At 38.6% G+C, this 27,141-nt stretch overlaps 1 protein-coding gene across 1 annotated transcript in view; it reads right to left on the bottom strand.

Moving 5' to 3' along the window:
- The window catches only part of syne1a (spectrin repeat containing, nuclear envelope 1a), a 128,363-nt gene that overhangs the window by 67,968 nt on the left and 33,254 nt on the right, over positions 1–27,141 (bottom strand). Inside the window, exons 28-64 of the mRNA XM_056259933.1 lie at positions 26,929–27,093; positions 26,581–26,718; positions 26,271–26,357; positions 24,900–25,040; positions 24,654–24,814; positions 24,107–24,257; positions 23,752–23,979; positions 23,553–23,651; positions 22,432–22,619; positions 22,187–22,310; positions 21,722–21,888; positions 20,622–20,775; positions 19,896–20,521; positions 19,461–19,640; positions 18,891–19,041; positions 18,635–18,799; positions 17,730–17,912; positions 17,533–17,634; positions 17,202–17,405; positions 16,755–16,962; positions 15,743–15,855; positions 15,306–15,511; positions 13,973–14,134; positions 13,583–13,856; positions 13,089–13,261; positions 12,251–12,560; positions 11,982–12,146; positions 9,461–9,820; positions 7,944–8,080; positions 6,917–7,094; positions 4,241–4,423; positions 3,526–3,669; positions 2,320–2,475; positions 1,151–1,315; positions 818–990; positions 511–664; positions 178–321 (exon numbers count right to left, since the gene is read on the bottom strand). Coding sequence (XP_056115908.1) covers positions 178–321; positions 511–664; positions 818–990; positions 1,151–1,315; positions 2,320–2,475; positions 3,526–3,669; positions 4,241–4,423; positions 6,917–7,094; positions 7,944–8,080; positions 9,461–9,820; positions 11,982–12,146; positions 12,251–12,560; positions 13,089–13,261; positions 13,583–13,856; positions 13,973–14,134; positions 15,306–15,511; positions 15,743–15,855; positions 16,755–16,962; positions 17,202–17,405; positions 17,533–17,634; positions 17,730–17,912; positions 18,635–18,799; positions 18,891–19,041; positions 19,461–19,640; positions 19,896–20,521; positions 20,622–20,775; positions 21,722–21,888; positions 22,187–22,310; positions 22,432–22,619; positions 23,553–23,651; positions 23,752–23,979; positions 24,107–24,257; positions 24,654–24,814; positions 24,900–25,040; positions 26,271–26,357; positions 26,581–26,718; positions 26,929–27,093 — 6,819 coding nt within the window. The remainder of the gene's footprint in view (positions 1–177; positions 322–510; positions 665–817; positions 991–1,150; positions 1,316–2,319; positions 2,476–3,525; positions 3,670–4,240; positions 4,424–6,916; positions 7,095–7,943; positions 8,081–9,460; positions 9,821–11,981; positions 12,147–12,250; positions 12,561–13,088; positions 13,262–13,582; positions 13,857–13,972; positions 14,135–15,305; positions 15,512–15,742; positions 15,856–16,754; positions 16,963–17,201; positions 17,406–17,532; positions 17,635–17,729; positions 17,913–18,634; positions 18,800–18,890; positions 19,042–19,460; positions 19,641–19,895; positions 20,522–20,621; positions 20,776–21,721; positions 21,889–22,186; positions 22,311–22,431; positions 22,620–23,552; positions 23,652–23,751; positions 23,980–24,106; positions 24,258–24,653; positions 24,815–24,899; positions 25,041–26,270; positions 26,358–26,580; positions 26,719–26,928; positions 27,094–27,141) is intronic.

Raw genomic sequence — 27,141 nt, 5'->3', positions numbered from 1 at the left:
ATATATCATTGCTCAGCAATGTCAGAGCTCTTGTCTTAAAAGATTTATATGTTATTGTAAAAAATCAATTTCTCTATATAGAAAATGAATGGGATTTTTACTTGCAGAACTTTACTGTTGCGCTATACACTATTTCATGGACTCACTAGTCTACGGTCTACAGTTTGACGTTCATACCTTGGCTTTATCTTTGACGGTTGCATATCTCTCACTGAGTTTCTGGATCTCCTGTTGAGTGGCTGTATGTTCAGTCATGTTGGAACCCTTGGTAGCAATGGTCTCTAAAGGGCTAGAGTGGCTAAGAACTTCCTCATAGAGAAGCTGTAACAAAACAAAGCAATTAATACTTTGAGGTTACAATTTCTGATTTAACTGTAAGAATATACAACTGTTACCTAATTAATAAATCCAGTATTATATAATATTATATTTTATTATAGTATATTGTAATATAGCCTAAGTATTGTAATTCTCTGAGCTAAATAAATCTTATGAAAAGTATCAATTTGCCTTGGCACGGCCTAGATTGGCTGTCTTGTCCCTCATTTCAGCATAGTGTTTGTCTGTGTTTCCAAGGCTCTCTTCAACGCGCTCCATCCAGCACTCAAACTGACTGACGTCCTCTTGGTAACTGGTCCAGTGTGACAAGGCACCTTCCAGCTGGCTGTAAATGCAACACATAAACAAGACATCTACAACTTCCACACAGACATCTGAAGAGCAAATACCTCATGAAATACTTGAGGTATAACAGAACTGACTTGAGGTATAACAGAGGATAAATATACAAAGACTGATGGAGAGAAAGCTCTCGGACCTTTTGCACTGTATGGATGTTGATAAGAGTGATTCCCAGGAGTCTTTGAGGTCCTGAATTTGCTTGCGAACCACTGGTACTCCCTCAGCTGATGTGTTCCTCTGGACAGATTCCCCTCTGGTGATGAGCATCTTCAGTTGGATTTCTCTTCCCTGACAAGCTGTCAGTAAAGCCTGGATCCAATCAAAAATACTGTTACCCACCAAACATGTACAAATGAAACATCCAAACTAATTTATGAGCCTTAATTCCTTAGAATGTTGTCCTTAGAATTAGCAAAATCTGCAAAACTGTACTATAATATATGTATAATAATTATAAACGACAATGTACCTCGAGCTGGCCCATTCTGGATATAAGCACATTCTTGTCAGATGTGGGGCATCTGCAGGTCTTGAGGACCTGTTGTGACTCAGAAACCCAGTTCTGAAGTTCCTGAAGGCCCTGTGAAAATAGCTGATGCTCCCCCACCACTCGTTCTACCCTTGACACCTTCTCCTGCAGGAGGCGGGCGAGAGAAACCAAGACTAGTGAAAGACTGGACAAATGAGGTGATAAGTACATTTAGGAATGCACAATACATTGATGCAATATTGGTTATCAGCCGATTTTAGAGATTTCTTATCTGGATATTTAATTGTGCAGCTAATTTGTTTCTGTTTCTACATTTAGATTACCTTTGCCGTCATCTAATACTCACATCTTTAAAAACACTAACAATTTAATAACACTGTTAAATGTAATATTTAGCAAATATAAAAATGTATATAGCATTTTCATACTGTAGATTATAATATTGTGATGCCTACATTCATTTGAAGCATTCAAAAATATTGATTGTAGTTTTATTTTTAACATATTTAGATAAAATAGTATATAATTTGAATATTGGACATTTATCAATCATTGGCCATAACATGAAAATTATTATCAGTGTCGGTCCGAATTTTAATATCAACGCATCCTTCATTGTATAAATCATCCCTCGTTATATAAATCAGTATACGACATGCTTTTCTATAAAGTAAGCAATCAAACAAAACTCAGAGAAAGGAGACAAAATTCAATTGAATTCAAATTACTAAGAACAGAACAAATGCAACAAACGACTCCCTCTCCAAAATTCAAAGCATATCAATAGAAATATATAAGGTTTTTTTTCTCCATTCTGTCACCTGATGGAGTTTGGCTTGCTTAGTTGGGGCCAGTAATATTATTGATTTGACTGAACTGAACTGAGCTGGATGATGACATCACTTTTTTTCTCCATAGCTAGATTGAACTTATTTCATAATTGATGATCTTTACACTTTTAACTGAATCAACAGTGAACTGACTTAAGCTGAATAATGACACTGTTGTCTTTTTAGAGCAGAGCTTTTAGAAACTAATAGAACCAAACAGGCCATTTATATTGAGCTCATTATCAATCACAATCAGTGGTAATAATGGACCAGAAAGCACAAGACTGATGAGGTAAACAGACAGGTAGAGGAAGTTACCTTAATCAGGTTGCTCAGGGCCAAGTAGCATGCAGCTAGCTGGCAGACGCGATGCACAAAGCTCTTCCCAGCACCCTGACCATCCCAGAGCCCATGTGCTCGCCCTCTCAGCCCTGCCAGTTCAGACTCTCTGGAGCTCATCTCCTCCAGCAACGTCTGAGGGGGTGCCGTCGGGGGTCAAAAGGCAAGCAGGGGTTACAGGGGAATAAAGATGAATGGTCATGCAATGAAAAACCACACTAAAAACCAACATGAGCTTTTGGACACATCCAATGAGATGGACAGGTCACATTCTCCAAACACCAAAATAACTTTTACTAAACACACTTAATACACCAGGGCACAAAAGACCACCACAAGCAAATTTCTTGCTTCTTTTCTTTAGATGGAAAAAAAAACAAGACTGTGAAATTGTCAGTTAGGCAGACACAGTTCATGATAATAGAGTCTATCATGTTGGGTGCACTCTGGGGATAAAGGGATTAAGAGGGAAAGTGGGTAAAAGCAGGGGAAGGGGAGATGGGAGGGGAGGGGAGGGGATGGGTAATCACTCAGAGGACCTCTACACACTGTACAGATACACTGTTGGAAATGTAATTGCCAACAGAGCAGACAAAAGCGCCCAGCAGGCGACAAGGCAATACAAAAATAGAGATGAAAGATCTCGTGATAAGGCAAAAATAGAAATGTTTATCTTTTCAACCTCTATTCTACGTTCATGTTATTATGAGGTTGTATATAGGTTTTGTTCGAGTGCATTTGTAGAGCGAAAAATTAATTGCATCTTCTCAGCCTAATCCTCAAAAGTAGCTAAAAGCTCGACTCAGCAGAACCATCGTTGACAGACAGGGTTTATTTCATTATCTCCAGCAGATCCTACTTCTGTTTAACTCATTTAATTGAGCTTAAGTACAGCAAAATACACAGTTAGCTGATTTCATCTGATCATTTAATTACATGTTCAAGTAGCTAGTAATGTTAAAAAGACATGAAAAGAAGAAAAAATCTTTTTTTATACTGTCCACATTTTTAATGCATAATCTATTAATCATAAATCAAATGTTCTCCTGTCAATGAATTACATTACACGGATTTCCAAGGTACAGCATGTGAGGACTGGAATCTCAATAGTAGTGATTGAAATCATTCGGGTAGAGCAAAGCTCTAATGAATAATTATGAATTCAATAAGACTAACTGAGTGTACCTGAAGTTTGGAGAGCTCTAGTCTCTTGGCAGGTAGGTCATGGAGGCGAGCGCTGCTCTCCTGTACACTGATCTCGGTCCTGTTCAGCCAGTCTTGCAGAGGCTCCACACTTGCCTCAAAGTCCTGCATCTGAGACTGCAAGACCTGAGAGCACATATTCACATCACACTTGTACCTCAGGCTGTATGTGGTTTTTACTTATTAAAAAAAAAAATGTGTAGAGACAGTCTCACGCCTGTTAGAATACAGTGTTAAACACTAGCCATGTAGTATTTTTGATGTACAGTGAAAAGGATAAAATAAAATAAAACAGTAATATGCAAAGATATTATTATTAGAAAAGGTTGCACACATGGATGGATACAGTGTTAAACACTATGTAAACAGGATTATATTAAAATAAAATAAAATAAAATAATAAAATAAAATAGTAATATACAAAGATATTTTTATTAGAAAAGCTTGCACACATGGATGGATACAGTCTTAAACACTATGTAAACAGGATATAAAAAACAAATAAAAAAATAAAATAGCAATGTGCAAAGATGTTTTTATTTAAAAAAGCTTGTCACACATGGATGGATACAGTGTTAAACACTAGTGATGTAGTATTTTTTATGTAAAGTGAATAGAATATTAAAATAATTTTAAATACATAAAATAAAATAGTAATATGCATAGTGTAAAAAAAAAAAAAATCACTCATCTCTACCTGCAAGGCCATCTCTCTTCGCTTTAAGCTGTCCACCAGGCTCTTCCAGTCATCTTTGGCTACGTTCGCTTTGGTCCTGATGGCCTCCACTCTGTCGGCAGCCATCACGCTACTAAGCTGCTCTCCATACGTCAGGACAGCACTAAGTCTGGCCTGGCCCTGGTCCTTGTCACTCATGAACTCCTGTGGTGCAGAATGAGCAAGACGTCAGCCGCACAGACACAAGTGGACTATCACAGAGCAGAGGGCAGCATGTGCAATGAGTCACGTCCAGACATTGACAGGCACCCAGCAGGGATCTCCCACCATCTGTGAGGCGTGCACTCTTTTTGCCGTATTTCTCCACTCAAATGGTACAGATGCAATTATGTATGACCCAAAGCATGTCTGTCTCTGTGTTGGTGGTTCAGGGCAGTAAGCCATGCGGAAACATTGTTCCACATTTGAAATATATTTGATGGTAAATAAAAAATGAGCAGCGTTGTTTCCATCTTTCTATTCTCAGTAACCCTGTTCCCCTTCTTTCTTCATATCTCTTCCTTTTTATTGTAGATAAGCTATGCTAGATCTAGTCCTACACAGAATCTGTGCTGATCTTTGCCTTGTTCTCTGCTGATTGTGGGGAAAAATCTGCAGTATTCTGTGGAATGAATTTATGTATGTGACAAATGTTAAACAGAGCCTGAACTGGTTTTGCTTCAAGACCCAGATTTTTTTTATTGGACATCAAGCGGCGACCCAATACAATGCCAAAATTAGCGTGCAAAATAGAATTTTAATGGTTTCATGCTCTCACTAGTTAAAACTTTCCGGCACAAACCACACAGTGTTTTTTACAATAACCTATTTTATGTTCAACAGAAGGAAAAAACTAAGGTTTGGAACAACACGAGGGTGAGTAAATAATGATTTTGGTGGTAGATGAAATTTTTTGGTGAACTATCCCTTTTAAAGGCTGATAACCTGTTTATTTGGTAACGTAACTACTATATACATGGTTATATGATTAATTGTATTTTATTATTTGCATTATTTTTTACTCGGGTAAAAAATAGGTAATCAGAACAGACCTGTGACACATTTTTGGGTCAGAACTGAGTAGGGGTGGAACGGTCCATGTATTCGTATTGAACCGAAACTGTACGGGCGTCACGGTTCGGTGCACGAATTTACACGGAGAATACACGGTATAAAAACAAATAAAACTCGCGTGCAAATTAATTAATTTAATGGGGAACTACTGTTAGATACGCGGGTTCTTTAGGGACACATAATCTGTACCATTGGCTTAGCTCTGAACGCGCGTTCACTTCAAACGTTGGGTTTACGCGCGTCCTATTCGCTTTGGACTAGCGTCGAACTAGACGCCATAGATGCGAATTTGACGCTCTATTCGCGTTTGGTGTGACCGTATAATGGGCTGCGATGTCAAGATTGCAATGCTGGAGTGTGTGTGTGCGCACGAGAGAGAGAGAGGCGCGGGCACGATCGAACAACATAAAAAACATACTCCATAATTTTGTTCAGATCATTAAACCTGCAAAGTGTTTACTTATATTTGTGTACACTCGCAATAAAACACAACATTGTGCTTTTGTCACACTGTAACCTACAACTGTGTCACCCAACCAAAATCACACACACACACTGTTTTAAAAGCAATACATATTTATCCAACTCCATTTCAAAACAGTCTGTGGGTCCCATCTTTTGGACATTCATCATAGTGCATTGGTTTTCATTTCTTGTCCTCGGAGCACTAATCTTACACATTCTACATTGATTAAAAAAGAAAATCGAATGTGTTTTTAATGGTAGTTTTATTTTATACAGAAATCAATTATTTATAATTCAGATGAGAATAATGTTACATTGTTAATTAATAATGTTAAGTAAAATTAAGGAAAACAAATATATTGATCTGAAATATAGCAAATTAATTTTAAATTAATTCAGGTACAATTACCAAACATATCGCAAGGTCTTTTTGTCTTTTTATTAATTTAATTAATAAACTAATTATATAAAACTATTGTAGGTGCACTACAAATAAACTGGTTCTATGCCTTTAATAATAAAACTTATTTTAAAAATACAATGCCTTCTCCATTTTTGTTTTGCTTTTCCCTCCATTGTACCAAAATCGTACCGAACCCTGATGTCTGAACCGAGGTATGAACCGAACCGTGACTTCTGTGTACCGTTCCACCCCTAGAACTGAGCAGTTGAGAACCACTGGCAATTACACTATTATTTGAAAGACAGAAATAGAAAGCCAAAATATTTGAACACACAAGGGGCAGGAAATTTTAGATATTTGAAAAAAAAATTGCACATTTTCATCCACATCAAGCTATGTCTCTTTCATCACAGCTATACACAGCAAATACATTACTGTGCATTTTCCCTGTGCTCTCACAGGTTTTCTACTGTTCTAATTGAAGTCATAAATAGCCCAGTCTGGCACATCCTTGGCTAAATGGTGGCCTCATAAACTGGCCCATGGGACATGAGAATGGGCTATCACTTTATCAAATCCTGGCTACTCTTACATGACAGGGATAGAGACAACCCGCTGTGGCCTGGCTATAGCTAATGTTCCAAGAATCCTGAATTTTGCCCATTTAGTATGAGCCCTCCTGGACAGAGAGTACTGTCCACAACCATTCCACTCACCTGGATCTGCTGGAGGGCGACGGAGGCGTCCTGGATGCTATGAGGGGAGTCAAAGCATTTTGCAGTGGAGATGTTGGCATTGACCATCCACTGCCGGAAGTCATGCAGAGAAGAACGGAAGCGTTGTTCCAGCAGTTTCTCCTTATTCTGACATTCCCGGGAGGCTCGCAGGCTCAGACTAGAGAGAAATATGCACAGAGGTATTAGAAAAGGAGAGGGTAAAAAAAAAAAAAGGGGGATGGGGGTTAAAATGTGTGAACATAGGGGGGTGATAGTGCAAGGTGAGCAGACATCTGTTTCAATGACAAGCTCTCTCAGAGGGAGAGTTTGGGAATCAGAAAGTGAAAACGCAGCAGAACCAGCATACACAAGAATACAGTGGCATATCTGCACAGCACACAGGTACACACGAATGCAGACGAGGATAAAGTGGACAGTGGAGAGAAGATAAGCATGTTTTTTTGCTGCTATACCTGAAAAGCATGCTAACGAGGCAAAGCCTGCTGTCATGACAGGTGCTCTCAGCTGAAACGCTCACTTTAGATGCAGCGCTATGAGGTGCAATATATCACAACCCTTCATTCAGTTCAGTGCACTGAATTTATGTTTTAATGTATTCCATCAATTAAATACAACATGTGTGAAAGTACATACCTACAAAACAATTAAATATAATTAAATAGAGCTAAATTGTTTTATTTTTTGTATTAATTTATTCTATTTATTCATCGCTGTACTCATTTATAACACTTTTTATAAATATAAATTATTCAATTAAATAAATATTAAACCATATTAATGAAATCTAAACAAACAAACAAATAGTTATACTTTATTAATTTGTATAAATGATTATATTATGTATACATTATTCTAAATAATTTTCTTATATATTTACAGGAAGCTCTGTAAGAAACATCCACCTTCTACATGTCTACAACGGCTAAACAAACTTTCAGGGAATAGACTGCTAAACAAAACCAGGTGGTGACCATTTAACCTCATGCATGTGTGCTACAGCACTCACCTGTTGTGTAGCTTGATGAGAGCACTGACTCTGTCCGTCTGCGGACCCAGATCACTGGAAAACCCACACAGCTCATTGAGCTGCGCCTTCAGCTTCTCCTCCATAACTTCAGCTGTCTGAAGCCCCTCCAGAACACCCTGATGGACACACACACACACACACACACACAGCAGGGGTGAGTGTCAATGCACAGGTCACCCTTGACACCTAAAATCTCATTTATTGGCTTGATGCTTCTTCACGCACACACACATTTGAGCATTAACACAGCTCTATTCAACTCCAATACAAGGCTTCTTACAAAAGCATTTCTGTTCTTCAGCGAGTCCAGGAAGCCTTCCCACTTTTCCAAACATGCCTGAGATTGTACAGAGCCGAAGTGGTGCCTCTTTCTCTGTGCTTCCACCCTCCCCCTGACCCTATCTTTAAAAACAAGAGGGAAATGCTTCCCTGACTTCCCCCTATAGAACACTTCCTCCTGTAATCGCTCTCCTCCTCTTCCTTCTCTCACTCCTCCCTGTCTTTCACTTCACAGGCTGTGGTTCTCCCTCTCTTTCACACTCTTTGGCGGCTCTCGTTCACTCCTCCCCGCCTTTGACATGTTCTCTCGTTTGCTTTCCCACTCTTTCTCTTTCCCTCCCTTTCACATTCTCCCCGCCTCCTCTCTCCCTCTCCCTCTCCCGGTGGGAGTCAGCTGTCAGATGTTGAGGAGCTGGAGCCGTGCAAACGAGCGTGTAACACAAACAAGTCTGGACACCGGAAACACCAGATGAGAGAAAGTAAAATAGAACGAAAGAAATATTGAGGGACTTGAGGAAAAAAAGGAAGAAATAAAGGAGGGAAAATCTGCAATCCTTTTTCAATTATCTGAGCAGCAAGCGGTAGATGAAAGTATAAACAACCTCAGCAGCAGGAAAACATATTATGACCCACTGTTTATGAGAAAGAGCCAGACAGAGAGAAAACAAGACAAACAAGAAAGGGAAGGAAAAAGAAAGATGCTCTACAACAGGAGTTTTTAAACTGGGGTCCGCAGGGGACTTCTAGGGGGTCATGGAAATTTTTTTGAGAAAAACAGGGTAAAAAAAAAAATGTACAAATGAATATATAATAATACAAAAATGAGATTAGAATAAGTATATTTAATCAAACCAATAAATGAATAATTAAATTAAATAAATAAATGTATCTAACAGTAATTTACTATCATAAATAGAATAAAATACAAGAAACTATATATATGCCTTTTAAATTTTAGGAGGGGGGGTCCCTAACACGAGTGGTCCTTGACATCTAAAAGATTACAAACCCCTGCTCTAGACTAGATGCATATCATTTCTGGATTTAACCTTGTAAACTAGTTTGTTGCTTTAAGAACGATACAATTCTTCCACAAACTGTGTTGACTTTCCAAACAGTACATGTCTGTGTGAGAGCTTACATGTACACTGTAATTAAGTAGCATTTACCTTATACACTCACCCTTCCCTCTTCATCTCTCTCCTCTACTCAATTACCTTGGCGACCGTCCATCCTTCCACCGCCGCAGCTCCGCTATTCCTCCGCTCGGCGGTGCTCAGTCCCTCGCTCCACTCCTTCAGCTGGCCCTCCAGCTTCTCCATCTCTTCCTCCAACTGCGCTGTCAGCCGTGTCTGCTCCCGCTCGGCCCCTGTCGCCGCGGCTACGGCCGTCTCGAGAGCGTCGCGAGCTCGTAGCGAAGCTCCCTCCCACTGGTGCAGCGCTCGAGCCAGTGCCGCCACCTCTCCATCCATCAGCTCGCAGCCAGCCGCCGCTGTGTGCCTTCCGGCTCTCTCCGCGCTCAGCCGCACGCGCCGCAGCCGCTCGCGCCCCTCGCACGCGCCGCGCTCCAGCAGCTCCTGAAGGAGGGAGGGAGGGAGAGAGTGAGAAGGAGAGAGGGAGGGTAAAGTTGCTACGGAAACTGCGGCATCAGTGGCTGCTTGTTATCCAAGTAGTGGCGCCGCTTGTGATTCTCACGACGGTGAAACTGACTGACTGAAAAAAACTCACATCCGATCAGATCCTCGCGCTTCAGAGGATGAACGCTAATCTCCCACACCTCACCTCGTTTTTCATCAATCTAAATTATCATCATTTTCATACATATCCACTTTCATACATGCAATTAGAAATTCATTCATTCATTCCACAATGACAATTATCTAATGTAAAATAAATTGTAATTGTGCAATTAAATGTTTTATTAATAAATGAAGTGTTATTAATAAATAAACCTAAATGTTAGTAAATACAATGAAATAAAATAAATAAAAATAAATAAAATAGTGCGACAAAATTGCATTTGCAAAAATAAATAAATAAATAAATAAGTGTATAATATTTTTTATTCATTTTCGTTATCAATCACACAAAAATATTATGATAGATTAATAAAAAAAAACTGGAAAGTGAAGATATATTTATTTCAGGTACGTATAAGAGCTTTTCATGCAAAGTAATGCTTGTTCTAAAAAAAACAATTATGTTCAGTTAACAGATTTTAATGCGATTAAAAAAGGTATGATTCCTGACAAATAAACTACAGCTTCAAAGGTAAATGGATGGAAAAATTTATTTGAATATAATTTATTTAAAGTGCTGCTGTGTAGTCTTATTATCATTTATCCCATCTACCACTCACTCATTCTCTCTGACTGGAATTGATTATCCAGGGAGAAATGTGCAAACAGCATAGAAATTTCCCACCAATTTTCGCCCATTCTCCCCCTTTCTTAACGCCTCTTATTGCTCTCTCGGTGCCTCTGGTACTTTTCCCTCATTTTCTTTCTCATCAAACACAAACCCCATGTTATGAAGATTTTCTTTCTCATCAAACACACAGACAAAGTGTTATGGAGATAAGCAGACGGTATAATGAGCTAATCAGCACAGAAATATTGCAGATCCATAAAAATAGTCAAATCTAAGCACCCTCTGCATCCATTGATTTGTAGTCCTGTGACAGCATGTAGTACAGAAACACTGACCTTGGAAAGAAATGTACATGCTTCTCTTCCCCCACTCACATAAATGTTTCAACCACACACACAGAGTTTAACAAACGAATGCTCCATTTAAATATTGGAATACACTCGGGTATTTTGTTTATTCTGCGCATTACCTTTTTGTATATTTTTAATATTCTGCATTCCTTTGTACCATGCAAAGCAAGCCGAGTGCATTGCTTCTGTCAAGAAACATCTAAAGACTCTTTTGTGCACATTTATGATAACTCACAATTGGTAGTGCACTTTTAAATGCACTCTTTCAGAAAATAAACACTCTTAAACTTTTAATACTAATTTCTCTATTTTGGGCTTTTCTGTAGTGCAACACTTTTTGTTGTTGTATTCCTCTGTAGTCATTTTAGATAAAAGTTTCTGCTAACTGATTTAAATTTAAATTAAATTGAAATATTGATTTAAATTTAAATGGTAAATTGTGTACGTGTATACTGCTGTTGTATTCTGTGCCCCGCTATGTTGACTGGCAGCTGTTGCAGTATAATTTCCCTCATGGGGTTAATAAAAATACTTATCTATCTATTTATACACCCACACTTTCATAATCATATGTGCAGATGAAATGCAATTATGCATTCATTTCATCAGTGTCTCAATTTGACGTGCAATCTCACACCATCTCATCTGCTTTAAAGAATGGATTTGTTCTTTTCATTTCACACCATTTACAATGAAATCTGATATTTGTAAATGAGAAAAAAAATGCAGGTTCTCTCTATCATTTTCCACAGAGGCTGTCAAGAAACCCTTAGAGAGAAAACAAGCTTGATTACAGGAAATGGTACATCTAATTAATGTGTAAAAGCTTTAATGAATTATGAAACTGAATAAAATATATTTAAATTGCATGCTTATTTTAGACAGATGAGGACTTTATTAAACATAATGTTATTGAAAATGAGCAATTGACACAAAATCATATTAGAACAAATTACATGTTCTGTAGTATCATAATGCTTTTTCTGTCAATAAATAGGCAATATTTTCATTTTCTTACCCGGACTTCAGTCAACTTCCGACTTAAGGTGTAAGAGTCACCAGATGGGTCAGAGCATTGCTGAAGTTCCTCCCCTACCACCATTAGCCAATCGGTGAGCTCCCTGATTGTTTCCATGTACTTCTTATGCTCGATTACAACGTCCTCTGACAGTCTGACTCTCTCCTAAATAAGATAAAATATAAATAGCATTTCAATTTTAATATGAACACTCTCGTTCACTATTACACTACAACTATCCACTAGACTAGACACTGACAATACTTCACCTCTGCTGCAGCTTTGACATCCTCAAAATGTGCCCTAAGGAGAATCATTTCTTCCTCCTCAAAGACGGGGTCACCAGTGCGTTTGTAAAGTTCGGTCGCACTCTCCTCCAGATAGCACAGAGCTCCCTGGTGGTCCTCCACATCTGATGACAGCAAGTGCAGTCTCTCCAATTGCTTTCGTTTCTCCCTGAGTCCAAGCTGGGGCTCAAGAGGACCCTTAACCTCCAGCCCTACTCCCTCCAGCCACCTCTGCAGCTGTGCACGAGACTCCACAAACAAATCCCACTGATTAACGGTCCACTCTAATCGGCTAAAACACAAAGCAGATAAGATATCATTTAGATTTTACTTTTTTGTATATAGCAGATGAGTATATAGACAGATAGATATAGGGCAGATGAGAATATAAACTAAGAGATATAGAGCAGATGAGTATATAGACAGATAGACACAGTATAGAGTAGGTGAGTAGATAGATAGATAGATAGATAGATAGATAGATAGATAGATAGATAGATAGATAGATAGATAGATAGATAGATAGATAGATAGATAGATAATAGCCAGATAATAACTTGGTTGCCATAGTGATGATTAGTTTAATTGAATAAAAGCTCAGGAGGCTGCCACCTGCAGTCAAGCACACTTGCCAATTAAAAAACAAACCACTATGCTCCCACTCTTATCTCTCTTGACCCAAAATACTTTAATGGTCCCGGTAATTATATTCCTATTGATGTGTCCATTGTCGTAGTTCATTTTCCTTCAAAGCCAACTATTAATTGAACTAAACTTCTGCAATGACAGTCATTTATAAGCTAAGCTAAAGCCAGGTCACCTGTGGCAGCTCATGGCTCTCAAGAGCAGTGCCGCCCATGCGTCCTCAGCTTCCTGATGCTTAGAGCAAATCACTCCTCGTTCCACTTCTCCACTGCTCTTGATGACCAGCTCTGCTTTCCCAGCTGCCATGTTGAGCTTTACCTCGCCCTCTCCCTTCATAAGCAGGATATCCTGGATAAGAGGAAACAAACACAAGTTACAGCTACTGCACAGATACAGAATAGCCATTCTAAAAATATTATTTCCCCCTAAACAGTATCATGGAAATGTCAGTTGAATGTTACATAGATGAGAGGGTGAAAATAGCCACCAAAAAAGAGGATTAGGAGTGGCAGAAAAATACAGTTTGTAATTTTACAATACATAACAATAAAATACACAATTATAATAAATGATTAAATAATTAGATAACAATAAAATACAAATTATATTTGTATGAAAAAAAAACAGTTGTTTCACAGTTGTTGTTTTCTATGATTTTTCTGCATGTACCTGTGCTTGCTCAAGTTTCTCTTCCACCTCCTTTTTACTCCCCTCCGTGTTCTCTAGTTTCTCTAACTTTCCCTCGACATCCTCCAGCCAGATTTCCACTGCCTTCAGCGCCTCCTCGAACGCCTGGTACTCCTGTATTCTGCGGAGTCGACTTCTTGCCGCTTGTAGCAAAGCCTCGTGGTTTGAGAGCAACTCTGCTGCCACACTACCCCCTGATCTAGATCTTCTCTCTGTTACAGTGAGAGAGGACTGACACAGACGTTCAAGAGATGCCCTGTGACAGAAAACATACAGCTAGCTTACATTTAATCATGACTTACATTGTGAACATTCTCACATGCTGTTACACATGGTACTTCATACACACAGAGACAGACTGTCCATATGTACCTCCTCATCAGCAGCTCTCTGTGGATTTCCTCCACACTTCTCAGCTCTTCTGAACAGTCGGGGGCTGCAGACTGACTCTCACCCCACAGAGGAACATCTGTCTTCAGTCTCACCTCCAGCTGTTGCAGCCAGTCGCTCAGCTCCACCACACGAGTTTCATACCTTAATAAGATCAAATTCACTAAATGTACCCTAAAATCTGACTACATTGTAAGCTACGGTACTGTGATAGAGGTAACACAAAATTGTAAACATCTTGTTGATGTTATGTTAAAGGATCATTTTTTACTATGCAGTATATTTTCATGTCCCCATTGTCTTAATACAGTATATTGCCTAATACAGTTATTCTTGAACAGGGAATTCTCAACCACACTTCCAAAGGAGCCCCAATAATTTAGTTATATACTAACATAATATTAATTAAAAAGCACACTAAAAATAAAGATGTACAACATTAAAGTGACATCATGTTATTGAGTTCATTACAACAGCAGTACCATAGGTACATTTCAACTTAGATAGGAGGGCCTTTGAATATCGTCTTGGACAAAGGTGGATCTTGGAGTCAATCTATCTAAAATAGATTTAAAAGATGGAAATCATATTTGTTAGTTCTCAACACAATATCATAATTAAGTGAACATGGGGGAATTTATCATTATTTCACTACTCTGATTTGAGCAGATGTTACAATTTCTTACCATTTGCACAGGTGGTACACACTCCTAACATGAACCACTGATTGATTATTTATTAATAAATATTGCAGGTGTTTCTTTTTTCCCCATTTACCATTGCTTTGTGAAATTTGTGGGATTGGATGTGACAATACAATAATGATACAGGAATAATGATGATAAAATAAACTATTCTTTCAACTAGCAAACGAACCAGTCCTAAATAACTGCTTTTCGATCATAATTGGATAATATTGAAGTAGCGTTATACAAAACTGGATATGTAATGTGGATCTGGATCAGTTCTGCATTGTTGCCAATTTACAAATCTCCGCCCACACAGAGGTCATTGTCGAAAGAAGAGGCTTGCTATTGACAAGTGCAGCAAATGTGTGTATTAAAGTTCACCAAACTTGAACCCAACACAATTCACACAGGGAAACCGGAAATACCTAATCGTGACAATTCCCATTGAAATTTCGCTGAGCATCAGTACATGTGACCACACCCTTTTTTTCCATCCTCTAAGGCTCAATCCTGTTGGACAGTCTGTTTTTTCCCATTGTCTTGCCATTTTGTAAATGATCAAGTTATTATGAATAAAATTTTAATAGTGCCTGAGCTTAGATTGTAGATTCGAAAGCACTACTTACCCGTTTAATAGGGTGGCACTTTCTTCCAGGGACCGCATGCGCTGTCTGCATTCCATAACAAATGCATCCAAAGCATACTGACAAGAGTCCAGTTGCTCCTGTATGCCTCCAGTCCCACCTTTAGTGAGATGCAACAGGAGTCTCTCTCCATCCTCACAAACCTGGGCCAAACGCTCCTCACCATCCATGACTTCCTCTACTGCAGTCTAATAATGAGGGGATAAATGAATCGTATTACACGAGGGACACAATGAGCCACTGTTATTAATAATGTTAAATGGCTCTTAATCCCAAATTTCAAATCCAGAATAATCCCCTATTAGATTGAGGTCTGAAATGCTTCTTTATTGTTTTACTACTGATTAGTAGGAGCATTATTGCTTTGCTCTGGTGCAATGTTTCATTACATGGCTGAGTCATTTGTTGCATGACGCTACCTTGAGTTTTTGTTGCTTGGATGAAATGGCGACAGCATTTCCTGTTTGCTCAAAGCAGTCCTCAATTCCAGCCCTTAACTCAAAGAGCCAACAGTGAAAAGCATGTGCTTTCTCTAGTAGAAGGAAAGACAGAGAGAGAATGACAGTCCATAAGAAGAAATGTATGTGAGCTGTTGCTGCATGCGGCCAGATGGACCGTGTAGGAGTGTATGGAACAGCTCTCTGTTGTCTTAGTAACCAGCCTCAACCAATTCCACCGGGATCTGTCATAATGTCAGTGGGAGGAAGCATCTGAGGCACAGGTGTGTGGCAGTCACGCTTTTAGGGAGTGCCGTGCAGAATCATTTCAAACAAACATAAATAAATAAAATATCTATTACCAACTATTCATGAGCCACTTGAATGGTAAGTGGCTTTAAACTTCCATCTATAGTATTAGTTTTGCTCATAACTGACACCTACACTTCTGTTCAAAAGTTAGGGGTCAATAATGATTTAAAAAAAAAAAGAAAAAAAAAAGAAATTAATACTTTTATTCAGCAAGGACACATTAAATTGATCAAAAGTTACTTTTATATTGTTCAAAAAAATTCTATTTCAATTAAATGCTGTTCTTTTGAATTTTCTATTCATTGACGAAACCTGAATTTCACAAAAATACTAAGCACCACAACTGTTTTCAACATTTATAATAATAAATTAATGTTTCTTAAGCACCAAATTAGCATATTAGAAGGATTTCTGAAGGATCATGTGACACTGGAGACTGGAGTAATGATGCTGAAAATTCAGCTTTCCCATCACAGGAATAAATTGCATTTTATAATATATTCAAATATTTTTTATTTATTTTTTTAATACAGTTTTACTGTGCTTTTGATCAAATAGATGCAGCCTTGGCAAGCATAAGAGACTTCTTTCAAAAATATATAAAAAAAATCTCACTGAACTCAAACTTTTGAAAGACAGTATATATATTTTTTTATTAATGAATTAATTTAAATTCACTCACCATTGAAGCGCTGCAGTAAAGCATCCTGAAGTGACCCCAGGATCTGGCTGCGGCGTTGTGTCACTTCCTCATTCCTCTTGACCAGGTTGGAGACAGCATCACCCAACAGGGTCAGGTGCTGAGTTGGGTACGCTCTACACAGTGCCCTGAGAGACTCACTTGCAACGTCCAAACTCACCTCCAACTGTCTCTGTGACTTCTCAACCTCCTAAACGACCAGTGTGGAATATACAGGGCATTTAGTTTTTAATCGAATGCTAAATGGTAATAAAGACCCCCATGTGAAATGAACTTGTTTGGATACATTTCCATCCAAAATTTCATCACAGTCTTTGGCTTGTGGATTGTGTACCAGATTGCACATGATTAGACTACATGTATTCTTACTTAGCCTACTTTGCAGAATCCTACTGCTATATTAAAGTCATATTCTGTCAATTCACTAACCTTGATTTTAACAAAATTCTCTGGGTCAGAGGATGTTGAAAACTCTGATAGTGATTCCTCAGAGGTCTTCAGCTGCTCTGAAATCTGGGAAATTAGGTCTTGAAGCTGCTGCCTCTGGGAGTTGAAGTCTTTATACATTCCTCTGGTCTGTTCGTACACCTCTAAAGCATGGGAAATCTGCTTTCTCAGATCTGCAGCCATCACCTCAAAAGGCCAAAAACAAATTCTAGATTTACCAGTCACCGTGATTAGCGGTGTGTTTTATTCTCTTTACATATTTGATGTAACATCACTTATCACAACAAATGTCACAGCTACTGCTGATGATTACCTGAAGTTCAGTGTGTGTGTGCTGGGTTTTCATCAGTTCCTGTAGCTCTGTCATCTTCTCTTGCAAGGTCTTCAGTTCGTCCTCCTTATTGTCCAACTCCAGCTGTACAAACACAGAAATGAAGGGAATTACATATTTTGGTATTTTATCATGTTTCCTTTACAAGGTTAGATTTGGCTTGGCTAAATGGATCTCACCTTGAACTCAGAGAGGCGCTCCTCCATGTCATGGGTGGAGAAGAGACTGGCAGCTCCCTCACTGAGCTCACAGACAGAGACAGCACTCCAACACTCTATGTCATTGGCCATTTTATTAATGTCATTCCACAGCTCAAGAGAGCGGGTGTACCGACTGATGTCTGCATCCATACTCTCAGAGATCTGCACAATAATGAACACTGGCCATCAGTGCATCATGTGCATAATATGGTGTGAATAATAAGAAGACCACAGTTGAAAGACCAGACGCATCCCTTATTCTGATGGTGTAATGACTGTATCTCATACTTCTATATCACCATCCTCACGATGTATATACAGACTTTTGTTTTGACTTAGTTCACATACTACTTTGTTTATCTATGCTTGTACATTTCAGTGCTTTATTAATTTATTTGTTTTTTTGTTGGTTTTTATCAATACCTCCCTGAATTGTTTCTTTTGTCTTTTCCCAGCCTGAATAAGTCATAAAAAATGATGAATAAATCATAAATAAAAAAAGGCAAAAATACAATACTTATATGAAAACCAATGATGGTCAATATTATACATTTGTATTTGTTAAAAAAATAAAAGGAAAATACAACACAGGAAAAATATCAAAAAGTTGCAAAAAATAAACAAAGATTTTAACTCATTTCCATATCACATTCTGACATAAAATCAGTTCTCCTTAACTTGTAACAGTCATTTGTAGGAGCAATCATTGTTAATGATTAATTCCAGTACACAAATGAGCATGTTTACATGCTTGACAATAGATAGACGGCCTCTTGTTAGATAAATCCCTGCTCAAGATATTTCATAAAGTGTTTGGGACTAAACCAAACATGCCAAATAAATGACGCCTAAGACATCTAATCAAAAGCATAAAATACACTCACATCCAGCCACCGATCAACAATGGCATCCATCTCCGTTGTGACATTTTCACTCTGAATGCTTTCATTTGGAAGCTTCTTTAACACACCGGTGAGGAGTTTGCCTGAACCAATGAGCTTATTCAGGTCCTCCTTAGTGGTCGCCAGCTCCGGCCTCACTGCTTCCAGCTGCGCAAACAGAGATAACAATGTTACCTGTGTGCTTGTTATCATAAATGTAATCTGATGTTTAAAATGTGGCACACACTGAGGCACTAACCCGTGAAAGAGCTCTATGGATGTCCTCAGGGTTATGTGGGTCCGACTGGGCCGCAGTGATGGCATGAGCTCTCTCTATGACCGAGCTGATCCTGGTTCTCAGGGTCTGGTATTCCCTACAGAGCTCCAGCAGGTTTACACAAAGGTCATGGCTTTATGGGGACAAACACGAGCAGCCAGGTCTTAGATTTTAGGCTTAAAGTGAGTGACATCAATAGTATCAATAGAAATACGCAAACACACACTGCAGTCATGGCAATAGCTCAAAACACTCTCCCCTTTCTTCAGTTTCTTTAATCTAAAGCATAATCTATTTAGAGATTCACCCACATATCCATCAAACAGCGCACAGAAAATAAACCACATTTAAATTGCATTTAAACATGGCAACAGTCGCAACCTGTCAAAACATCCATCCATCAACCCACTGGCCCAGTCCAGCCTCTCCCTCCCATAAGTCATCCATATCAAGTTCAATTTGACAAACCATTCATCTATCCATACACACACCAAGTTCCAATGAAAACTAAGTGTACAGTCTAAGACTTGGGAACCGTAGCAATATACTCACTCCTCCACAATAATCCCCCTAATCCTCTCCCAGGTGGAGTGGACCACGGCTACGTCCCGTTTGACTTCCCCTGCCAGCTCAGAGTCTCTGTGGGCCAGTTGTTCTCCTTTTTCTCCCAACCACAGCTGACTGTGCTGTAGGGCCTGTAGCTCTTCTTCCAACTGCTTCAGCAACCACAACCTGACAAACACATCGGATATTATTAAAACAGCATAGCACAAAATATAGGTTTGCCATCATTACAGTAAAATGACAAAACTCACACATTTATCCAAAGTAAACAACACCTCAATATCAGGTCCACATTTTTTGGCACGTAAAACATACACAACCATCATACCAAAATAACCACAGCACAGTGTTGACATTTATAATACGTCACATCAGACAGGCCTCTAAAGACAGTAATGGTAAATAAAACACAAGTGCCTGTACCTCTGTTGAAAGGCCTGTGTGCTGGCCTCTGTAGGCCATGGTATATTGGCTCTGTACTCCAGCTTTGCCAGACTCCCGAGTAGCAGCTCCTTCCGTCCCCTAAAGGAACTCCACATGGTCGCTAGAGCCTCTGCCTCACTCTGCTTTGTCCCAATGCTCCTCTGAAGCACCTGCACGCTCAACGCAACATCATCCACTAGCCCTCTGCAGGACGTTCTTTCCTCCTCTGCCCCTTGTAAATGAAAGTGTGCCTTGTTTAGGATGATATCCAGGCTAATGGCATGCACCTCTAGAGATGCTAACTCCTTGGCAAGGTCTCCCAGTTCCTGATTTATGTCCCTGACTTTGGAGTCATCCCAGCTCTCTCTTCCTTCAACCTCTTCCTGGAATGTCTGTAAAGAGGTTCTGGCTTTATTATAAGTCTTACAGAAGTCTTTTAGTTTGAGTACTGCTTCATCTCGATGCTCTACTAAACTCTGTGCTTCACTAAAGTGTTGAAGGCAGTCCTCCTTCCTGGTCTGGAGGTGCTGCAAGTCTTTTGGGGATATAGACGGGCTGAGGGCATCTAGATGTGGCTGTAAAGACTCCAATAACTTTCCTTGTGTCTGAAGGGACGTCTTGTCCTCCTTTAGACCATTGGAGAAACCAGATAATTATATATATTTTCAATTAAGACATTAATAAAAGAATGATGATTGGATGATAAAATGTAATGACATATTGTACCTTGGTTTTGGATTCAGCAGACTGGAGATCAGTGATGCTGACTTTGCATGTGCTTTGAATGTGCCTGAGGAAGTTCTCAGTCCACTGAGTCAGATCAAGCAAGACCTGACTGAACTGCTCCAACTGAGCAAGATGGGACTGAAACTCCTGAATCCTGAAAATACCAAATTAAAGGTCAACAACTACTCATCAAGGTAAAGGTACACTGTAACTTTATTTTGTTCAAAAATGTAACAAATTTATGAGCAAGTACATCATACATCTATCTTACAAGCTGTGTTTTTGTCTTATCCTGAATCACTATGGTACACCTATAATAAGTGTTTATATTTAGACTATTTTAGATCAAGCAGGATGACAACTGCTGCAAAGTAGCTCAGTACCTGCGTGACTCATCATATAGCCTACATAAACAGAGAGGAGGGTTGGGCTACAATGTTCTTCCTCAAGACGCATGCATTTGTATTTATTAACTGCAAGAGAGCCAAAAGTTACAAATATATATATATATATTTGCCCAGTCAGTAACACTGACACAGCAAATATGCAAATAAGGACTTTAACCCGGGGTTTAGGAATGTGCAGTGTGAGACGGCATCTTATGAATACCCATGATTAACAGTTAACCCCGGGTATTGTATGAGCAGTGTGAAACATGAAATCAAGATAAACATGGATTCCATTTAGAATGACCCAGGGTTAACTATTTCAAGTGTGAAAAGCCCTATAGTGTACCTTTAAATATTCAAGGCATACTTGTAATGCAAATTAAACAATGTAAAATATGCAGTGAAACATAATTCACACACAATTTTAACACAATAAGACCTGCGAGACAAACCTTTGAATGGTAGTGTAAATATACTTTAGTGAACCATGATTTATTTACTAATGCTAGTCAGAGGCAGGTGCTATGGTAAGCAAACCCATTCTAGACTAATTTTGATTGCATAAAAGTTTGTATATACCCCTTAGTACAAGATGAGTCATTAATATTTTTAGTAAATTTTCTGGGAGAGAAAGAGAAAATTTTATATGTGTATATTTTAGGAGCACATGAGCAAACAGATGACAAGGACAAAAATATAAATTATTATTACCTGAGTGGTATATTAGTACTGAGAGAACACCACCTCTCTTCCATGCTACAATGAAGATCTCTAAGCTCTGCAGTCCTTTCCTCTGAGGCTGAGGAGTACAGAGACTCTGCTCGGGTCTCCAAACTTTCCAACAAAGACTCCTGAGAGGGAACTTCTGACTGCATGTCCTGATACATCATAAAAAAGATTTTATTGGTTCCTTGCCATTAAAGTCATAGTGTCCCGAATTGTTTTTGAGAGTTTTAAAATGAGTGATGGTAATTCAAACAATCAGCATTAAACATAAAGAACCATGGATGTGGAAAACGAAAACAATTCAATTCAATTCAATTCAAATTTATTTGTATAGCGCTTTTCACAATACATATTGTTTCAAAGCAGCTTTACAGAAAGTGCATTTCAGAAATGTACATAGAAAAGAATAAATAGAAAACAGCCAAAATACCTTTCAGACTTCGCACTCACCTGCAGCATCTGAAGCTGGCTCTGTAGCTTCACATTGTCTGTGGTCAGGTAGGGAGAATCTGAACTGCATAGATTTTCACACCTGTTCAACCAGGACTGCAGAAGTGAGAGATCTTTCTCACCTCTAAAAAAAGCAGACAGCCAAAACATTGTTTTTTATATTACAATCTTTTATTTAAGTAACAAAAATCACCTTCATTGCAGTCAACACGCATTATGTAACAAATAAATATGCAAACACATGCCTTTGCCACAGAGTCAACAGGTTCTCCAGTTTTGATTGTTTTTCAGTGGCTTGCTGGGTATATAATTTGTGAGCTTGTTGAAGGTCAGCCACAGCTTTCTCCATCCGTCCCCCATCAGACAGCCTCCTCCAGCCCAGACTCAGAGACATTAGCCTGGGCCCGAGCTGCTGTAGACGCTGCACTACATCCTGAGAATGAAGGAAATAAATGTTACTCTAGCGGCCTCAAATGCCTTTTATATAATCATATTTTTAAAGTCAACAGTTAAGTGAAAATGTTAGCATATGATCTATAATAGGGGTTATGCGCAACAGCTTCCATGTTCAGTAAAACAGGTTGCATTGCTTCCGTTTCAGGTCTTTTGTATGTGCTTTGATAAATATAGAGCCGTTTAATTTAAGATTTAAGGAGCGAGCAAAGATGAGCATACATTGAGGTCTAGAAGTTGTTTTATTTTCTTCTTCTCACTAACATCTAGATATTTAAATCGCATAAAACGCCAACAATAACACTTTTCTCATTGCGGATGCGGATGCAATGAGACCTGTTTCCCTGTTTGTTCATGTGACATACGGCCTCTTGTACTAATGGCCCTCTGGTTGATTGTGTGGATTATTTCATGCAGCCCTTCAAGTGTAAATAGTTTATCCTTTAATCCGGTCTGCAAATTGATTTTTACTTTCTGCATTTTGGTTTGGTCTTCGTTACCCCGCAGTTCTCTTAAGGATTATTAAACAGCAGTCAATATATTTTTCCACAGGGCTTATTATATCAGCCCTAAAACATAAAAACAAAACTGAAGCTGTATCCTAGGAGACGGCAACAAACAGACATGCTGCAGCTAATCCAGTCACTTAATTTGAAATAAAATGTAGTAAAATGTAATATTTATAAATATCGTACTGCACATGTGAACTGATTTTTATTTATTTTAGTTGTTCTTCATTTAAATAACTTTTGATCATTACAATTGTGATGATTGTATACTGTATATACTGGTAGAGTGGCCCCCAATTTGAGTTTTACACCCCTGGTCTAGATAATATATACAGTATGGTATGGAAATTGATTTATTTAGGTCTTTAAGTTGTCTGTTCCAAACAAACACACGTAATACTAACCATATGTTCATGGAGAGTTTTATATGTTCTTGATGCTGATGTACATGAAGTAACTGGTGTGTTCAGTTTTTCCTGTAGTCCATTCAGCAAACCTTCAACCTAAGATGAGTGAAAACATTGAGTAAAACACACACATCCAACATGACTTGAATAATATATCAGACCAGAGTAGCACAGAGAGCCATGTATATAGTGTTACCTCATTGAGATCTTGAGTAAATTGTTTCGTATTTCTCAAACTAGAGTGAAGCTCTGCCTCTCGTTCCTCCATGCTGTTCTTAAACTCTTCACGGTATCTTTCAATCTGCATCAGACGTGCTTTAATCCGCCCAGCCTCATTCGGTGCAATGAAATGAATTAAAGATTTAAACTCTGTCTCCAATCGGCTAAAGATGTCCATCTTCTCCTCTAAGGCCTCCTTTAACATCTAAGAGGGTAAACAATGAGGAGACATCATTCATTGAGCGCTAAATGAAACCTATCATGTTGTCTGGTTGATTTGGTTATGTTTATTAAATTACAGTCTTCTGATCCAGGTCATTATCTCTGTTTACCTCCACCGTGTGAATCTGCTCATCCAGGTTGGCAGAGGATCCGCCGAAAGCTTCAAGCTCCCTCTTACTATCACAGACCCAGGAGAAGAAAGCCTCAGACTCACGACTGAAACTTTGCCACCATCTGTGCATCATCTCCAGATCTGACACTCTATTGGAACAGATACAAGCAGGAAAGAGACACCCCTTGTGAAAAATAGTACCCCTGAAAAGAGTACTTATTATGGAAATACTGTACTTTAAAATAATATACTTTTTACAGAGTGTACACTTAAGTGGCCTTTTATTTAACTAATATTATAGTATCTGAAAGTACAGTTTTTTTTTTTAAGTACACTACAAATAGCAGGTCTATTCTGAGTGAGGTTGATGAAGGTGCAGCAGACTATTGCAATCTGGCATCATACTCTTGAATTGTCTGTAATTTTCTCTATTTCAGTAAGGTTTACTGGCATTTACAGTAGGTTGCTACAAGAAAAAAGGTACGTAATGTGAATTGTGCAGTATGCACAGTAGATACCGGCATATTGACTTAAAGCTGTCTTACATTTTCCTGAGGCTGGCTTGTATCTCCTGCAGTCTTTCTTTTGTGGATTGGGCCTGATCCTGTAGTAAAGACTGATTGTGAGAACCAAGTTTAATATCTGCTGCCTTCTTCACCAGGGACTCGGCTCGTACAGCAAATGTGTTACCCTGCTCATGAAGCTCCTAAACAAACACAGATATGAATATTATTCTCAGTCCAAAGTTCAATAAACATTTAACTACTATATTTTTTTGTCTTTGCTCTCACTTTAACATTTTTCATTTCAGTCTTGAGGTTGTCCAGGCTGCTGAAGATAAGCTCCCTCTGCAGGACAGGACTGACAAGACACACAAACTGCCAGATGGCCTCTCTCTCCAAATCAAACTCCTGCCATGTATTCACAGTGACCTAAAGAGCAATGAGAATGACACATTACCAACTGCAAGTAAAGTAAGTGATTGCATTTCTTTCGGATTATTCATGTTGCATTATAGGGTTACATTTTATTCACAAAACGTAAGTGTACACAATGTTTGACTTCTTGAAACAAGTTTGGACCTCTGAAGAGAGGGGCATTCTTAGGTCTTGAGGCCCACAATTGTTCACAACAATATTAAAAGTCCACATTACTTTTACATTTGTTTGTGATTGTCTGGATAAGGAATTTTGGTAACACTTTAGTTTAGGGTCCAATTCTCACTATTAACTAGTAGCTTATTCGCATGCATATTACTAGTATATTGGCTGTTAATTCATTCTTATGAAGAACATATTAATGTCTTATTCTGCGTGACCATATTCTACATCCCTTATACCCAATACCTTACTTAACAACGACCTTACTAAATATTAATAAGCAGTAATTAGGAGTTTATTGAGGCAAAAGTTGTAGTTAATAGTGAGAATTAGACCCTAATCTAAAGTTTGGGCTAACCCAATTTTGAATTACTTTTAAAATGAGTCTACCAGTGTTGGGAAATTTGCTGAAGGAAATTCACACCTGTACAGTAGACAGCTTTCAAAATATTACAAAATATGAAACACAAAAACGTATTAGTATTGATGAATTGGATCAGGTCAGATAATGGTTAATAAAGTGAGATTAAATACATAAAGTATATTTGTGCAACTTAACATATTTAATTATAGCAGGTTTGCTTAATATTCTGAGTTTGCATTTCACTGTTTTTATTTTCAGGAATACTGAATCTGTTTTTGTTTAAGTGAGATGATGCTCACATTTAGTCTACAACTACAATAACCGTCATGTTTACACAGCGCACACAACACCTCTGCACTTACTCCAAAAAATTAATTCAGATATTTTGTTTTAAATTTAAAAGTAATGCGCTCTTTCAATAGTTACTTGGAAAAAGTAATCTGATTATGTACCTCGAGTTAATTAACTGAAATTGATTGAGAGTCGAGTCTAAAATGAGGAGTGCTATTTGTTGCATCACTGAAAGTCAGCCATTTATGAGATTTAATAACAGTTAGGATCCTGCCTATGAAGCTAAATCGCTATGATCTAACATATGGAGATCTTTCCGAACCGTTTTTTTTTACAGACACTTTAAGGGGAATAAACTGAATTATAATATGGCATATGTGTAAATATCATTGGACTGAAAGTGTTACCTGCAGGTGTTTCTCCTGAGCTGCCCAGTCTTCTTTACCTTGAGATCTCACATCCGTCTCTTTTGCTTCCTGTGTCTTCAGATTTTGCTGAGTACACACCATGACAGGGTGACAGAGAAGAAAGAAAAAGGGAAAAGTAGAAGGGAGGGGAAAAAAATGAAATAAATGATCCTGAGATTCACCCCTTGGAATATTATGCATGAGAAAGAATCACTTATTCACAGCAATCAGATTAGCAAATACAATCAACATGATTCATCATGTCTATTGCATTATATGTGTCAACAAAAATGAATTCTACAGTCCCTACCTGGTGAATAAGGAGCAGCTGTTTGGCTTCTGTAATATTCTCTGCATTCAGTATTCGTCTGTGCCCCTGTGTCTGAATCACCTCCTCCTCCTCTCCAGTCTTTATGTTCCCTTCATTGGCCACTGCAACAGGAAAATCCTGAGAAAACAGTAAAATAGTTTAACCATGCAAAATGTTAAACTGTTAAACCACAGATATCTGTACAATAAAAAGTTCCTGAAGATGATATGCAAATATGCACATGGAGAATTGTATGCAGACATTTTCTTTCCAAAGTAAACATGGCACATGACAATTGCAACAGTACAACATGCATTAAACCTAGCAGACATGAGGACCACTCTTCACCTCAGACAGAGACAGCAGCAGTGCAGAAAACTGCTGTGAGAGTTTATCAAAAGCAGCCCTCTGTGTGTGAACCTCACTCTCAGGACTTATCTCCTCCAGCACAGCGAGACGAGCTTTGAGCCAGTCCAGAGTCTCGCCCTGAGCCTTTACCGCCCGACGCTGCATCTGCAAAGGGAAGCAGAGGGAGGTCAGCTGAAGTCACATAACAGACAG

This window comes from Rhinichthys klamathensis, unplaced genomic scaffold, assembly GCF_029890125.1.
Source record: "Rhinichthys klamathensis goyatoka isolate OS25496 unplaced genomic scaffold, OSU_Roscu_1.1 h1tg000170l_1, whole genome shotgun sequence".
Taxonomy (NCBI): Eukaryota; Metazoa; Chordata; class Actinopteri; order Cypriniformes; family Leuciscidae; genus Rhinichthys; species Rhinichthys klamathensis.
The sequence above is the reverse complement of the archived record's forward strand: the minus strand, read 5'-3'. Positions and strand labels throughout refer to the sequence as shown.